At 38.1% G+C, this 18,003-nt stretch overlaps 1 protein-coding gene across 1 annotated transcript; it reads left to right on the plus strand.

The window, feature by feature from the left end:
• Positions 1–4,345: 4,345 nt before the first annotated feature.
• Positions 4,346–16,733, plus strand: LOC124185238 (protein TIS11-like). The gene is made up of 2 exons (XM_046575792.1): positions 4,346–5,234; positions 15,538–16,733. Exons 1-2 carry the CDS (start codon positions 5,175–5,177, stop codon positions 16,564–16,566), a joined length of 1,089 nt encoding a protein of 362 aa, XP_046431748.1. The 5' UTR covers positions 4,346–5,174; the 3' UTR covers positions 16,567–16,733.
• Positions 16,734–18,003: the final 1,270 nt, after the last annotated feature.

The raw sequence follows: 18,003 nt of genomic DNA on the forward strand, positions 1-18,003 counted from the left end.
CATGGCCAAAACAAGAATCACGCTAATACATATCTAAATACGATTTATGTATACTAAGGTGACCGTTATTTTGGTGATTTTGGAATTTTTTTCACGGTACTCCAAAAATATATGTTCATATGATAGAAGAAAAGAAATACCCTTTAAATATAAAAATTTTCAGCTAATATTAGCACGCGTCGGTGTTAATCATATTGAAATTTTCGATGCTCTCTAATTATTGTTTTTTATTATTCGTTTTTTTCTTCTAAGCTGAAATGGTTTGAAAACATCAATTTGATGCTTGAAAACAATGTTTATGCTTTAATTTATTTAACGTAGGAAAGAAAAAAAAAAAACATCGTATCTCAAAACTCCCTCTTATGTTTCACAAAACCATAAATGTTACGGTGTAATAGAGTGTCGTTATCTACGGAACACGTGCGTTCGTCCCGAACTATTTTGTTCCTGCATATATTCGAAAGTATAATCATTGTTCTCAAGCAAGAAATTGATTTTTTCAAACCACTTTCGTTGATGTAGAAAAAAAAACCAAAATTTAATTAAAAAACATCCAAAATTTGTTTACGGTACCTTCAATTTTGACACTTTGTCGCTCTCATACCACGCGTGTTAATACTGTGTTATATTTAATCGTAATAAATTACTCGCCAGTCTGGCTCAAATAAAATCCCACAGAAGTTCGCATTACAAAGAACAATATTAATCAATGAATAACCGGTTTGTACATTTCTTCAAAAATTTCAAAATTACCAAAATACTGCACCCCAATCTATATTACATATTTCGCTACAAGGTGTTTTTCTTCGTTTCTAATAAAATAATTTTAATACAGATCGACGCCCGCTTCACGAGTGAACGTGGCTAGATCACACATGTATAATATGTATATAAATATATGTATATACAGTTAGATATTATTGTACATACACCAGCTGTATACATACATCCGCTTCGTTGTTTACTCTGGTATATACGTGGTATATATATATATATGTATATGTATGTGTGTATATACTGTTTGTATGTATGTATGTATGCATACGTGTATACATACGTAACGTACACCTACCCGTCAAAGGAAAGGAACCTTCTGTCCGCATGCGCATGCACGTATGTAGAACGATTAATGAGTGAATAGCTATTTCTGGAAGGTGATTAGGTTAATGGACGGGCGCGTTATGTACAGCCTGCAAGTCAAGCCGATGTTGTACATACCCACCTGTGTTACACACGAATACGTTCACCATCCTGCAGGCGTGCGATACGTTTTACCTGTGACGGAAAGTAGACGAAATATTCATGCGTATTGTGTGCGTGTGTGTGTGTGTAGGTACATGCATAATGAATGTGTGTAATTAACATACGTACATTACAGGTGGCGTGAAATGTATACGTATGCACGGTTGACGGTGAGTCAGAGCGATGTTATTAAACTTTGTTAATCAGTTCACCTTGACGATGGAATATATAAATTATTGAACGGCAAATGTAAACAGAAATGGACGGAAACAAAGACCCGAAACGCCCGATACGTCGAACTCGAAGGAGGAAAAAAATCTAAACACGTATGATATGGAGTTTGGATCGAATGAAAAAAAAACTAGAAAAAAAATAAATAAATAAATAAATAAATAAAGCGAACATAATCAAATCCATAAATAATTCGACGGGCTAATATTCTACGCGACTCTTGCGATGATGGGAGTTAGAGATGCGTAATATTCTTAAATCTTCTTCGATCAACTGTGTCTGAAATATTGCTGTTTTTAGACCGGTTACGGAAGAATGGCTTTTTTCTACCAACCGTTACGCGTTGCGTAGATATTGTGCGGTTGGAAATAATTCCGGTGATTTATACGAGTTTCAATGATTCTCATACCGTTTTAACACGAATCTCATCAATGTTCCCAAGGATTACCTGTATTGTAACGATTGCGTCACTAACGATAAGAAATTTCACGCGAATCGCTTCAGAGACTCCGAGAATTGTGTGAGGGATTTTTAGAATCATGAAAATTTCAAGGAATCATTACGGATTCATGGAGATCATTTAAAACTGGACGTTAGATCATAGCGAGTTATTTAAAACGTATTCTTACTAATTTCGTAAACGATTCCGAACCGGAAAGTCGCCAATTTAATCAAGATATAATAAAATATCAGGGTACGATGACTCGGCAATTGAAATGATAAGGTACAAAAAGTGTAAAATTGAAATGATAAGGTACAAAAATTCCTACGGAATATAAAGAATCGATACTGTTAACAATCGTATTATTGCGTGATAAAATTCGGAACGAGGATAAACTGGATAAATGTGTAAACAAAATGGCGGGGTAAGAAATTGGCGAATTTACTTTTAAGTAACAATCGAGGATATCGGTTGGCCCAAAATCTACAATTCTTCGCAATATAATTGAGAGACAGTCGCTATTCTTCGGAATACCAGAATATAAACTACCGAGATTAGTCGGTGAGTCATTCGCCTCGAAAGGAAGTTAAAAAAAGTGGAACAATTTTCGCGGCGCGCAATGAAGACGATCGATAATCGACTAAAACCTCGGCAATGTCCAGCAAATTCAGGCGACCGTGTCTTCGGTGGTTTTTCTCGCACACGTCAGGCTAGTGCGTAGACGCGTACAAAAATTCTAACAATTACACGTGCCGCATAGTTACAGACGGTGTTTAGAACCTCTGGTCTGGGGCATGAATAGCGGCCGGCGGCTGGTTCATTCATATCCCGGTACCTACCCACACCTACACACCTACTGCCTACATTGTGCGCTTACATTGGACGAAGGTGTTACACACCTACGGGAGCTAGCCGAAGTCGTGTCGTCTGGTGGTGCGTATAAACCGGCATTGCAACGCGGCGTGGCAGCAGTAGAGCTTTTTCTCCGTGCAGCCAGCTATTGCAGCTTATACAACGAACCGCTGCACGGCAGCTCCCCTTCTCTCGCTGTTGTGAACACAAGTAATTACAATCAATCGACGACGAGCCTCTTTCTGCGTATTACGCGAATCGCGCGATAGACTGGCCGAAAATTTCCGCTCCGTCATATTTTCCGCGAAGGTACCGTTTTTTTCTACGGTAATATCCGTCTTAATCCTTTTCTATCTCGCTCACTCTCTGCTTCTCTCGGTAAGACGGTGAAGTAAATGAGACAAACTTGAGGTAAAGCTCGAGAAGCCGTTGTTCATCTCTCGTTCAATTTTCGACATCCAATGCTGCCGACGTTACGCGATAAGTATTTGCAGACGCTTAGATTGATTCTGACACATTCAAGAACACGTAAAAACAAGAAAACCCAATCGCTGTGTACAAAACAGAACATCTGCATTTTTAATTTTTCCGATAGCACTATTTTCTTCTTGTAATCACTGAGGGGGGGGGGGTTATTTTGAGTCGAAATCCAAAATTTCGACCAGATTCTGCTGTAATATCGGCTGCCATCTTGAATTTACGCTGTAAGTCGGATAATATCGATCGTAGAGAAAAAATTTGTTATGACCAATGTTGTAGACAATCAAGTTCCCTACAAGTTTAGTTGGTACGAGTTTCAATAAAAAAAAAAAACTTGTAACTCTGCAAATTATTTAAGAATAACAAATTCCCTCACGAATTCAAGATGGTGGTGGAAGATACCGCTGAATCTGGTCGGAACTCTGAATTTAGACTATCAGAGACACGGACAAAGCCCAGGTTAGAAAATAGTGAATATAGGGGTAAAAAAAATGGGGGGGGGGGGTCAAAACTTGGAAGGGTCAATATTTCGAACGGCTAAAAATAAAATAACGAAATATGAATCGTTAGATATCTCAATTTTCAAAAGTCTCAATGATTAGAATGACCACTAATATTAGACCAACTCCACCTTTCGCTCTTTTTCATTATCGCATGTGTTGCAATTTCGATGCAACGTTCATTCGAAATATTCCAACTTCAGACCCTGTAAAACCGCGAAAAATTCCAATTTCAAACATACATACCGCCTGGATTAGTTCATCGCTCGTCCTCAATTGTCGTCATCAAAATTACTGCCGACCATGTTAACGATAAATGTGAGAATTTTTGCAGTATGGTGGAGAACAAGAAAAAAAAATTCGGGGAAAATCGGAATCGGGCGAATTTGTCACGGAGAAAAATAAAGGAAGTTCGGAGTAGCCGCGACTCTTCCCCCCACCAATCGACCGAGCTTCGAGCGGGGGAAACAAACGAGCGCGGCTGTGGAACGGTGACGATTGCAGGCGGAGAGGGGGCAGCGAGGGGGGTGGGGGGTGGGGTGGGGGATCCGAGTCGCCGCCTTTCTCGACACTAGCTTCTCCCGCCGGCTCCGAATGGAGTTCAGTAAGCTGTCGGTAGCTTCGTGAGACGGATCTCGAGAACCAGTCACCCTCGATAACCGGCCGAGTTTATAAAATCAGAACCAAAAAAGTGCCAAGTTGGTGTTGTTGGTGTTGTTTTTTTTTTTTTTTGGAGGAGGAAAATATATATATATATATTTATGTATAGATACATACGCGGACGAACCTACACGCACACACGCTTATACAGAGATAAACACACGCTCAGTGAGAACACTAGAAGTTTCGAGTATTGAAACGGGTTGTTGTTGTTGTTGTTTTTATCGATTCACGATCTCATCGGATGATATATTTCACATAGTTTTCGTCGTATGCACGTGTATTCTCGTAATAAAACTACACGGCGAGAATAAGCGCGTAAAGAAGAGAAATAAGAAGATAAAAGAGAGAATTTTAAACAATAATACAAGAAGTTAAAATAACGTCGTCGGGATATATTATTTTGTGGAGAATCGAGGTTAAACCGGTGTGTTTAAATGTAACTTACAGAGAGAGAGAGGAAGAGAGAGAGAGAGAGAAAGAAAATAAGAAGAAAATACCAACATATATTAAAGTGGCAGTTTTTGTGTACTGAGTTTAAACAAACGTACGGTTGTCAACTTTTTACCATTTATTTCGTCTTTAATAAAAAGTTATCATATTCATATAAAATATATACGTTTAATATAGGTATATTTTATTTGTTGAGTTCGGTTTTCATATTTTTAAACGTACAATAAAATCGACGCCGCATCATAAGTAATAACCGAAGAACCCCAGAAGAGGAGAATATATATTGAAGCAGCCGAAAAAAAACTCCCACCAATATGTCCACAGCCGTGATGAGTAATAACTCGATGTTCGAGTGCAGCGAGTTGCTGTTCAAGGTGAGCGTTTATGCATATTATAAAATACGAGAAACAACGGTCGAAAGAAAGAAAGAAAGAAAGAAAGAAAGAAAGAAAGGAAGAAAGAAAGAAAGAAATCGGGTGTTATTTACGCAAAATAGGAAACTGCAATAATATCGTATCCCTGACAGCGAGGATAAAAACAAAAGAGCGTCGCACGGGGCGCGGTAAGAAAAATAGTCCGTAGAGCGAGAGCGAGAGCGCGGGTAAATTGAAACAAGACTGAAACAACCAACTAACCGAGGAACAACTCTCTCCTCGGAGCGAGTGACTGACTACTGCCTTATACACGAACAACGCCGCGCACTCTCTTTGGTTTCACCTCTCCGAAGGAGGTTTCACCGCTCGGCTGCGTGCATCATCCGTAACGTTTCGCTCATCCGAAGCCCCGACTCATTTTATCGAAAACGCCGAGCGGACGGATTTTCTACACGACGCAAGTTATCTATCGAGAAAACTGCGATCCGCGATGATTGACCGTTGGTTCGCGGTATTCGGGTACAGACGCGCGTCTTGCGGATGAAACTGAAGGTAGCGGCGGACAGCCAGCGTGTCGAAACTTTTGGGAAATGCACAAAAATGCAGTTTGGGCCTGTTCCTCATACAATTGCTGTGAAAGCATTGGGGAGGGTTTGAAGGTATTTCAATACCTTGTTCGAACCAACGTTCTTGGAACGTTTGTCTGCCTGATCTAGCTTCAGCCTCGTGTTTCGTGGCCGACAATTGACAATGAGCTCTGAACGATCCGGCCGTGAACTCCCGAAGCTTATCGCGAAGCTCGAACGCTCGTTTCTCGAATATTATACATACATATATATCTCTACATATATGTACACAGTTATTGTATTTTTGGCGGTTGAACCTAATTTGCCCGACTTACGTTGTAAATATACCCTATGCGGGAATAACCGACCTACGCTAAGCGATGCGGTGTGGCTATTTCCGGGCATCGCCGACGCGCTGTAATTACTTAAAACTCCGTAATAAAATTGGAAAACTCTCTCGACGCGACCAACGCGGCAGAATCACGTTTCGACAAACCATCGCGCGATATCCGGTCGATTATTAATAGCTACCGTGTGTGTGTATTTTCATTCCAGCGATCGCGATCGCTGCTTTTCTATTCCGATTTTCACCCGCATTTACAACCGAAGCTAAAGAGGAAAAATGTGCAAAAAAATGGGCGAATATCTGATTGGGTAACCGGCCAATTTACGGTCTTCTCTCTGTACGCGATAAGGCAAAAGGAGAATACACTTTGTGTTTCGTATCCTGCTGCTGCCGGTCGTTTTTATCCAAGGGGGCCGATGTTTATTCCCGAATCATACACACGAGCATTCTCATCTTCTCCTCGCGACGCGCGGTCGTAGCATCCTTTCTTCTCGTTTTTTCTTACTCCTTGTTCTTCTTCGCTTTCTTCTTCTTCTTCTTCTTCTTGAGGTAGAAAAATAAACCGACGTAGTCGCTGGCTCCTTTTCTTCCCTCTCGTGTCATCGTCGGGACGATAAACCGAGCGATTATCCCTGAGCGGGATGTAAATATATACCGTATACGTGTGTGCGCGTATAACGTGTACATCGGAAGCCTCTAGAAAGACCGAGAAAATTCCGTCAGTTTTACTCATCCTCGGGGGTACGCGTCGTAATAATATAATCGCGTAGCTCGTTACGATGTTATATTTAGTCTGCTAGTATCAACAACGATAATCGTAACAATGAGCCGATTGCGACGAACAACAATCGGACATACAGGCTCCAGAACTCTCGCTTTTACGCGGTAACGAAGGGCTGAGAAAAAAATCATTATTTTATTATCTTTAAAACGTTTCGCTTCGTTACGGCCTACCGAATTTCAAAAAGTTCCAAAATCGCGGAATAACGGTTTTACCTCGGAACGAATCGTCACGAATCGAAACCTTACCAACTTCAAACGTGATTCGCTTCTCCGGCTCACTTCGCGTCGTCGCTCGTCTCCGCAGACAGCTTCGGAATTCGTTTCAAGCCCGCGTTGAGTAACTAACATTCCTATTTACTTATTTTCCCGGCGTGGTTTCGACCCGCGCACGTGTCGAACGGACCTGTTACTCTCTCGTCGTCTCGACAAACACGCACACAGGCAAACACGCAACGCGTAAACGCGTTCCTTTGTGTCCTCCTTCTATTCGCGTTCCGTCGCGTCAGGTAAAAACTTTTCCCATATTCTTCGGGAGAAAAGAAACCCGACGATGCGAAGGGGCTGCTTGCTGACCGACCGGAAAATAATAAGGAGGGTTTCCGTGCACCTTGCTCCCCTTTTCTTACTCTTTATTACGATGTATGTATGTATGTACTTACATCCGGTCCCGTTTCTCGTTGTTCGTCGAAAACTGGAAACGATTGAAACGGAGAATATCGGTGGAAAAACACCGAGAAGCTAGAAATCGCCAGGGATTTTTACAAGCGAATCGTTTTCATGCGGTCGGATCGTTGAATGGAATTGAGTATTTGAATGAAATTTTTTTATTTCACATTCTTGTAGATTGGAAACAAAAAATATTTTGGACGTATTTTTTATTTTTTCGATTGGAAAAAATTTCATTCAAATACTCAATTCATGCTTGATGTTGATTAAGCCTAGTCGTAACGAGTGTTGAAAAAAAAAAAAAAATCGAGTTACTTCGCGTGTTTAGGATTAATTAACTGAAATTTAAGTGTAAACTGTGAGGAACTCAACATGCTCGTATATTTCCAGAAGTTGACTCCTTGAAAGTTATTCGGAAATTGTACGATAATGATTTTTCCCCTCACGTTTCGTTAGGTTAATTTCTAATCTTGTTCATTTTATACATTTTCCCATCGTGAAACTGACAATGAGAAGGACCTTCGTCCACGATGTGTTTATAAATAAGAATCGCTAGTCTAGAATCATTTTCGAAAATTTACATTAAAAACTTTTTATTAGCTGTTCTGGATTTCGTTTTCACAGTTTCACAAAACAAATTCTGTCGCACATTCGTTTACGCTGTACAAATTTACCGTAGAGATAAGACTAGCGATTACAGAATATAGGGAAAATCGTAGTAATACTGCTATGACGTTCTATCGGCGGTAATTGATTCGTTAAACATACTTTGTTCTTATAAATAAACTGCTGATAATTTCTGAACGACTTAGAGAAAGAAACGCGGAAAGTCACGTTTAGCAGCAAAAACTTGGAACATCGAACATCTGTTCGAATAAGTCTACTGTTATTACGGTGTAAAAATTTGCTGGTAATCGGAAACTTTTCGGAACGGAAGACGGCAACTTCTCTAATTCATAATTTTGTATAGTAAAGATAATCGTTCACATACCGCGACGACTTGACTGGCAAATTTACGGTAGGAGGGAAGAAAAAACACACAAAAAAAAAAACAAGTTAAACAGTGGCCACGCGATCGGGCAAACAATTGTATAAATAATAAAGTACAAAACCAATGTACTTATACGTATAACAAACAGCTGTAGAATTGCGGGCGGAAGTTCTTTCGACTCTGTAGGCCACGGCTAGTTGCGACTTGCGTACACTTGCAATTATATATTCATGTATATATGCATACATCCGTACGTTACAAAAGTGTAATAAATAGAGTTTTATTTCTTTCTTCTCTGTTTTGTTTTGTTGTTTTATTATTTCATTCCTTTTTCGTCTCATTCTTTATTTCCAACTAGCCAACAACCGTACTTGAATCGAGAGTAAACCTCGAGATCGTTGCGTACGCATATGTACGGTATATATGTGACGCGTGTATAAAGGAGTAGGTATTATTTTTGCAGCCTCGCATTGAACGCAACATGTGGTTGGTTGGCGTTGCTCGCTACTCACGATTCAGGGAAGTCGCGAAACGGACGAGATTATTGCGCATTGAAAGCCCTGAATCACATTCGTGTAACGATTCTGTGCTGCTATATGTATATGAGACTGACAACTGCAAGCTGTGAAGATATATATATAGTAATAAATTCTAGACAAAGGGAAATCTTGTTGTTGTCACGATGATATGTATCGATAGGGGGAAAACAAGATTCGTGTTTTACACTGGGACAAAACAAATTGAGTAATGTAAATATACAATTTTTTTTCCTTTTTTTTTTATTTTTATTCACGTTTCATCAAGTTTTTTTTTTTTTTTGGTCTTCCGTTCATTCTTTCCTTTTGTTTTGCTCCATTTGGCAACAGAATTTGTTTTTTCAGATACCACTATGTATGTACATACAGTGTACGGCGTGCATGGAATATCCGCAACCGGTTGAGTAGAATGAAAATAAAACAGTTGCAACAGCGTTTGAGAGATGGATTTTTTTTTTTTTTTTTCCCCCATGAACTTTGTTGTAACAATAACCGTTCTAATTACGATCGCTTGACAACAATGTCGACGATGATAATAACAATAATGATCACGTATAGTGATTTTACCGAAGTAGCGCCACACCTTTGTAGATAAATTATGTACGTACATAAATATATCCCGAAGTAATTGAATTGTTTTTTTTTCTCTATTTTTTTTTTCTTCCAATAATTCGTATTTTCTTCGTACCTCTTTTTTTCTGGCTCATTCACGTACGTCCGTTTTATTACTTCATTATCCTGTCATCGGAATGGCAATGTCAGCAATTCTTTTTCTCTTTCCTTTTTTCTCTGTTTCGCAAGCAAGTGCGCGGTTCTTTAGGCGAAAAATATGCGTGCGAAAATTTCACGCGCGTTTGCATCAAAAAGTCGCCAGAAAATTACGTCAAGTTTCAAACGAGAATTCAAATTATTGAAATTATTACGATAACCGAAATACCTGTATATATTTGTTTAACCTTATTTCCGTCGATTTGTAACTATTTATTAAAAGTTAATTTAATAAATACGACAAATGTATACGTAAATTAAACAGAAAAAAAATTCCGCTTTGGAATTCTCACAATTCGCAATACCAGCTAACAATATAAGCTGCGGTGGCTGTTATAATTATTATGTCTAACGTTTCAACAATCAGAATTACGAGAGTGGTAATAAACAGGAATTCCGCAGATCACGCGGTCTTTTCAACACAACTTCTCAAGTTCACTGTAATTCTACACATTCTCAGTAAACTCTGAGTAGCCCGACAGTTTGACCAACCGGATACTACGTGTCGTGTTGTACGAATGGTTTTGCGGTAGTAATTTCCGGAAATTATCCAACTTTTAAGCACAACCGTGCCTCGTTCGCATTATGGGTTACGAGTGATACGTGAATTTTGTCAGGGTGGTGAAAATGTGGATAAAAACAACAAAATTGATTCGTTATCCCGTTTTACGTAATTTGTCTAAACGTGCTCTTTTCTTTTGTTCTTATTATTTTCACCCAATTACAAAAACCATACAGCACGTCGGAAGAAAAATTATTACTCTCGTGTACTATTGTAAACTTTGTTATTGTTGAAACTGTTATATTATTACCGAATAAATTCACCACCTACGATTATATATCCATATATAATCATTCTATAATATTCAAACAATAGTAAAGGAGAATTATTGTTGATAAAGAATTGGTACACAATTATAATATTTTGTCTCTATTACACAATTACATATATATGTATGAATTTCTCTGTTATTTAGCAAAATTAATTTCTTCTCCCTGTTACAATTCTCTTTGGGTCAACGACTTTGATCGATATCTACACAGATAACAACTTTGATTGTACCTACGTACGGAGATATTTTAAACCCCTTCCTCTCCGATTAATTAATCAGTCGTCGTATGTTGTAAGATTTAAGAACTTTCATCGGCATTGTTTACCGGATAACTAGATAACAAATGAATTGTTATTCGCGGCAGGAATACGTATGAATATTCCTGTGTATAATAAATAGACCCGAGTCGTAAAAACAATTATCGAGGTAATTTAATTCTCTCAATTTTTTCATTCCCTAATATTATTTTATTTACCAAGGTATACACGTGAGAGTCAATTTTTTTTTTTTTTTATCTTGGTTGCCGGCTAAATTAACGCGTCACGTCAACATGTATACAGTATAATTGTATAACAGGTGTTATATATCGCATACACGTTACTGTATAACGTTTCGAATTATTCCGAGATTGTATAAAAGAAGCCGGTTGAAAAGCAGCACCAGCAACATCGGCTCAGCGGTTGAATGTTATTAGTGTATTTCGTAATAGGCGGCGTTTCTAAGACCGGTTCCGAAAAATCCTGTATTTTATGTAATACGCTATCGCACACAGAGACACGAGACTCGGACGAGACGTTATTTCGTGACTGCGACGAGTCGCCAAGCATAAACGAACGTACCTCCACTCACCTCGCAATTTACATTCGTCCGTACCTACGAAATATTTCCACATCCATTGGCAGATTCCTCTAAGCTAAAGAAAAAAAACACACACACACGTTAAACCCATGTTTAATATCCTTTTTTATAATAAATTTCGCAAATTTTTTATTTGTCAAATTCAAGACTTGCAATAAACGAAGAGCTAAATTACAGAATGCTGTACCTGCCATGTTTGAAACAAAAATAATAATAATAATAACTATTCAAAGAACGAACCGTTTCTTCCTCTCTTCTTTCGATTGCAGACACTTGTAGCCTTTTTTTGTTTTTATTTTTTTATTCTTCTATTATTAAAATGTTATTGCCGCCGAAAACTGTGTGAATATTTTTACGCGCACGCGTGTCACGTAATATATGTGGTATGTATCAATTATAAACAGCCCTTCCGTTAGCCTCGTTCCGAAGTACAGTCGGTGTGGTAATTTTTTCATTATGCCTTCCGCCGCGTCGCTGTCGTTGCGCGGGTAATCTTTTAATACCGAGATATATGTTTACATGGTTTTTTCCTTCTTTTTTTTTTTTTTTTTTTCCCCACTCGACGTTTTAAGCTGCTTATTTAGTTTATTTATAAGGTCACGTGAGAAAAGTCAGGCATTCGCGGGCTGAAGGATGTTTACGCGTTTATGTATATTTTGTTGTGTACGTATGTATGCGTATGCGTGGTTAAAAATTCTTAGTCAATGATAATGTTGCAGAGATCCGGTGGCAACCGTATTGTCATGTTTAACATTGTATGTGGAATATAAGTTGTAGAATAAAACATTCAAGTATGCAGCAACGGAATATTTTGTTCAAGCCGTTTCACTATTACTCACACAACGTATAAATGTGTATCTTGTTGAATTCTATACGTTTGATTTTTTTTTTTTCCATTTACATTCCATATTTCCGGAACATGCAAAATTATAATTCCGGTGGAAGATATTAACGAAATTTTGTACTATTTCATTATGATGTGACTTTATTTGCGTAGAGATGTGCAATTGCGTGCGTTATTATTAGCGGTACACTTTCTATTTTGAAATTTTCGGCAAAACTGTGTATATGATGCATATAACGTACGTCGTACACACGAGCGAAAGCTGGAGTTTGAAAATATTTCGTGTGCCACTGTAGGTAATGAAAATTTCAAATCGAAATCGTGAAAGCGATTCAGATTTTCTCTTCTTCTACGATGCTGATCCCTCGCTACCGGATGTAGTGTCGAAAAACATGTACGATTATCATAATACGGATGAGGCGGTGGTGAAGGTCGATCATGGTCTTTGATTTCGCGCACGCAAACAAATTCATATTATACGTATAAATATAATATAATTATCTGCATATATAAAAACGAATGTCTGTATATGTATATAAATATATATATATATATATGTACGTTGTATATTACGAGAATTGCAATTAAGCGTGATCAAATACGTATCAAATTTCTGCAGCGTGTATGTGGATATTTTTAAACAACAAATAACGTAATGCATTGTATTTTTTAAAGTGAAGAGAAATAAATTGAAAGAAAGGGAGAAAGAAAAGACAAGGCTGGAGGAAAATGAAGAAACACGCACCGTCTGTCGATGACAGTAAATACCACAGTCGTTGCGATAAGGAGAAAACCAAGATTATAACCACGATCGTACAGTCATTACACTTGATATTTATTTACATCTACTATTGTTGATACTTATTTAATATATACACATATTACGCAGCGTGCCATCGTTTACGCAACAAAGATATATATATATATATATATATATATATATATATATATATATAAATATATTTATGGTCACATTTTATCGCGGTATTCCCCCTCCCCCTGTGTTTCTCTCTCTTTCTCTCTCTCTCTCTCTCTCTTTCGTAGTTTTATTTTTAAATTTATATGTATTATATTATAGCAGCAGTAGCGGTGGTAGTAGCATAAAATATTTAACTTCTTTGAAATATGAAAACAACGGTGATAACGCCGATAACAAGTTATCGCCTTCGTCTTCACGTAACATCTATTTGTGTTTGTTTTCTCTCCTACTCCGCAATCCGACGTCGTCGTTGTCTCGATTTCCGTTGGCGACAATGCCGAGGAGTAATATAATTTTACGCAATCTCTTTTCTTTCGCGACATTCTGCGGTGGGGGAGAAAAAAAAAAAAAAAAGAAAAACAAGTCGAGATAAAATTCGAAATATTGTATTTGAAAGTAGAAAGGTTTAGATATTACAGTTACAAACTACTGACAAAATAACAAAAAGAAAACAAGCGCACGCGTATAAGAATGAGAAACCAACGTATAAGAAAAGAAACCAAAAAACAATTATCTTTGCACACGGTTTTTTTTATTTTTTTTTATTTTTTTTTTTTTTTTTTTATTGCGAAACTCAACACGTAACAGGCAATTGCGTAAGGTCGGATAAGCGTGAAAAATTCGTCTCAAGATGGAGAAGCTCTGCTCGTGGTGAACCTATGGCTGCTTCTTGCCGGGCCCTTCGTGAAATCTATCCTTCTTCGTTCCTACCTTTCGAGACAAAGCTTTGAAACAATGGGTCCACCATTATACGGGATGCTATATAATACCCGTGACCGAGTCGAGCAAAAGGATACGATATATACTTATGTATATGGGTGGGTCCAAAAAATTGGTAGGTCCCAAAACCATAAAAATGGTTTATGATCCTAAGCGGGTCTCCCACTATTCCTCTTTATAGCTCTTCTCCCGGAAAGCTTAGTGTTTCAGTCCGGATTGAAATTCAACGCCTTAGAAGCTTCATTATCGGTAGCATATTATAAATCATGGAAGAAAAGTTGTTATGGCTTCGGACGGTCCTTCGAGGTCTTTCTTTTTCCTTTTAATACCGCATTTGCATGATGTTTTTATTGTATTTCATGAACGACTCTTAAAAATTGCAAATGAATGTTACCAACATTTTCTAATGTCGATTTCCGGCTGTGATTGCAATTTTTTCATTACGCCTAGGCCGGAGAAAAATAACATTTTTACACAGCTGCATACGTACGTTTTAATTTGCAACTATACATATTTATATACGAGGCTAAAGTTGGTAACGTCAACTGATCAAAATGTTGGAAATTGTACTTACAAAATCTGAGCTTGTTTACAGTTTACTAAATTTCAAGTCCAAGGAAAAATGCGTTATTACGATAACGCTGCAAACCTCGGCCTGATATATATTTTTTTACACATTTGATGAATTGAAACGCCGCAATTTGTTACGTATATATATTCCGTTATGCGACTTTCTGTACGAACACATAATAAAATTAACACATAATAATAAAAAATTCCCAAAAATCTCTCAAAATATAACATATATGAAAAAAAGGCTGAGAAGATCTTTTTTATAAAATTCAATTAACAGTGAAAAAAGTATCTTGTGATTTTTTCATGTATTGCGTATTTATCTAGATATTTACAAAATGCAAAATTACAACTTCAAATATTGACTTTTCTTTTCCAAAACAATTTTTTCAAGTGCCGTAAAGAAGTGCCGCGGTTTTTTTTCTGCAAAACTACTCTCCCGCGGTATTAACAAACCTCGTTTTTCCGTCACAAATTCAGCAATTCTTTACTCTTTTACCAAAATAAAGCGATTCTAAACCTATGACTCGATACTTGCGACTCTTGCTTCTCTGACAAACCGTGCATTAATAAAAAAACATATCAGGCACATCAGATTATTGTAACAATTATCATGTAAATAAATATAAAACGAAGAGTATAATAAAAGTTCTTCGTTAACGTAAAATTATAAACAGATTTCAGTAAAATCGATCATTGGGGAGGGGGGTGGGGGGGTTGATCGAAGGTGTGTCTGGATAACAATAATATATAATAATGACGTTAATAATAAAGAAAAAAAAAAAAAAAAGAAACATCGACGAACCATTTTGACGTTCCCCTTATTCCGTTTGATTCCAGAACGCCACGCCAGCGAAATCCAAGGAGCCAGTGTCGGCTCACACGCCGTTGAGACGTAGCTACGCGTCGTTGGTAACGCTGATAGAACAGCACCGCAAGTTGGACCGAAGCGTCAGCGAACCAACGTCGCGTTACAAGACTGAGTTGTGCAGACCGTTTGAGGAAAGCGGTGCCTGTAAGTACGGTGACAAATGTCAGTTCGCCCACGGTTATTCGGAGCTTAGAAACCTCGCCCGTCATCCGAAGTACAAGACGGAACTATGCCGGACCTTCCACACCATAGGTTTCTGTCCCTACGGTCCCAGGTGTCACTTCATACACAATTTCGAGGAGGCACGCATCCACAACCAAAAAGTCAGCGCCCAGCTGGGTCAGGCGCAGCCGAACATAATGGGCCTCAGTCCCATAATCGGTAGCAGTAACGCGAGTCTGAACTCGGCGACGATCCTCGAACAAATCGCCGCCAACCACCATCAGCAACAGCAGCAACAGCAGCAGCAGCAGCAGCAGCAACAACAGCAGCAGCAACAGCAGCAGCAACAGCAGCAACAACAGCAGCAACTTATAAGATCCACGTCGCTGGGCGCGTACAACTCGTCGATAATGAGGTCGAGTTCAATGAGCATCGGTTCACCGGCGTGCCAGAGGGTGCCGAACCACCAGCACCAGCATCAGCACCACCATCACCAGGCATCGGTGATCGGAACGCGGCCGAAACCGCTGAACCTGAGCCCGACTTTCTCCCTGGGAAGCACGGCCGATTCGGTATCGCCGTCGTCCAGTCTTAGCCAATCGCCGACCAATTCGATGGCAAGTTTCTTCAACGACGACGCTCCGACGCCGTTCAGCTTCGGCCAGGACTTCACCATCCTGACGAGACACAGCCCGAGCCCACAGGGACCGAGTCCGATCGTCGAGGATCCAGCGCCAAGGACGCCATCGCCCTTGTCGCCGAATGCCGAGTCCAGACTACCGGTATTCAACAGAATCAGCAATCCGATAACTGATTTTGAACATTTGAAGATATAAAATATATAACGAGGATCATTTTTTTTTTTTTTTTTTTTTTTTTATCTCATCACCGTCGGGTATAAACGGCGAGCGAGCCTTTTACAACGGGGAATAAAACGTGTTTGAAACGAGTTACGTGATTATTATTAATATTGTTTTTTTTTTCTTTTTTTTTTTTTCTTTCTCGTTATACGAATTTATTCATGAATATTATGATACGTAATTTTCTTTCTTTCTTTTTTTTTCTTTTTTTTTTCTTTTATTATTTTTTTATTTTAGTTTTATTTTCTTACCGCCGAATCGGCTTTTCACCCGCGGTCCAAAACGCTGTAATAGCACGCACGTTTTTGTAACATCGATCGGTCGATATCTTATTACTATCATTTATTACTATTACTATTATTAATATTATTATTATTATTATTATTAATATTATTATTATTATTGCTATAATTATCATTAGTATGCGTAGTCGTGTAAAGTTTATAATATTTGATCGCGCTTACCAGGCGCCTCCGTTTCGCATTTTGCGTAACCTCGCGCCCTACGTTACGCGTGTCGTTTCGTCTCGTTACGCCGGCTTTTCCAATTCTCTGACATTGCAAAAAGACTTTTAAAGAGGTTTACAATTAAACTACTAAGAGGCATCTATGTATATAGGTATATATTCGAGTATGTGTGAATGTTCACGGATGAGGGGGAGTGAGTGAGTGAGTGAGTGAGTGAGTGAGTGAGTGAAAACGCAAGCGTGTGGTTGTTGGGTGTGGAAGAGGCGACGATGATTGAGAAGAAAAAAAGATTCATTTTTTTTACAAAATCGTACCACCGTAGCGTAGCTATTTATGCATAAACCTACGTATACATACACACACATTATACATATTAATTGAACGATGCGAGCGTGCGTATTTGTGTGTTTTCGCAATTTCGATAAGAGCCAGAAAAAAAAAAAAAAAAAAAAATGGAGGGGACAGGGGATATTTCTTCAATGCTATTGCTCTTTATTTTTCATTTTAAATAATAATAAAAAGAAAAACAGTCAAAAAAATTTTTAAGACCAACGTGATTGGTAGTTTTTTTTTTTTTTTCACTCTTTCTCTGTCAAATTCTTTGTTTATATTTTCTGTTCTACCAACGTGTTTGATTGTGTTTAAAAGTAGATGAAAAAAAAAAAAAAAACCTGTTGTATGTAACGAAATTTTTACATTTTTAAATATAATAATACGCGTATAATAGTATAGTTTAATTAAGAGAGATATATAGTCTGAGGCAAATCGCGAAAAGAGTAGGAATGAAATACGGACGTGCGAGGGAATTGTTGTTGTCAAATAGATTTGAGGTAACCTTTTTTTTTTTTTTTTTTTTTCCATCGAATGTTTTATTTTTTATTTTTTCCTTGTAGCTTCTCTTTATTTATTACTATAAATTTTAATTTCCAATCGGAGTATCGCCTAA

Source organism: Neodiprion fabricii, chromosome 6, assembly GCF_021155785.1.
Source record: "Neodiprion fabricii isolate iyNeoFabr1 chromosome 6, iyNeoFabr1.1, whole genome shotgun sequence".
Classification (NCBI taxonomy): Eukaryota; Metazoa; Arthropoda; class Insecta; order Hymenoptera; family Diprionidae; genus Neodiprion; species Neodiprion fabricii.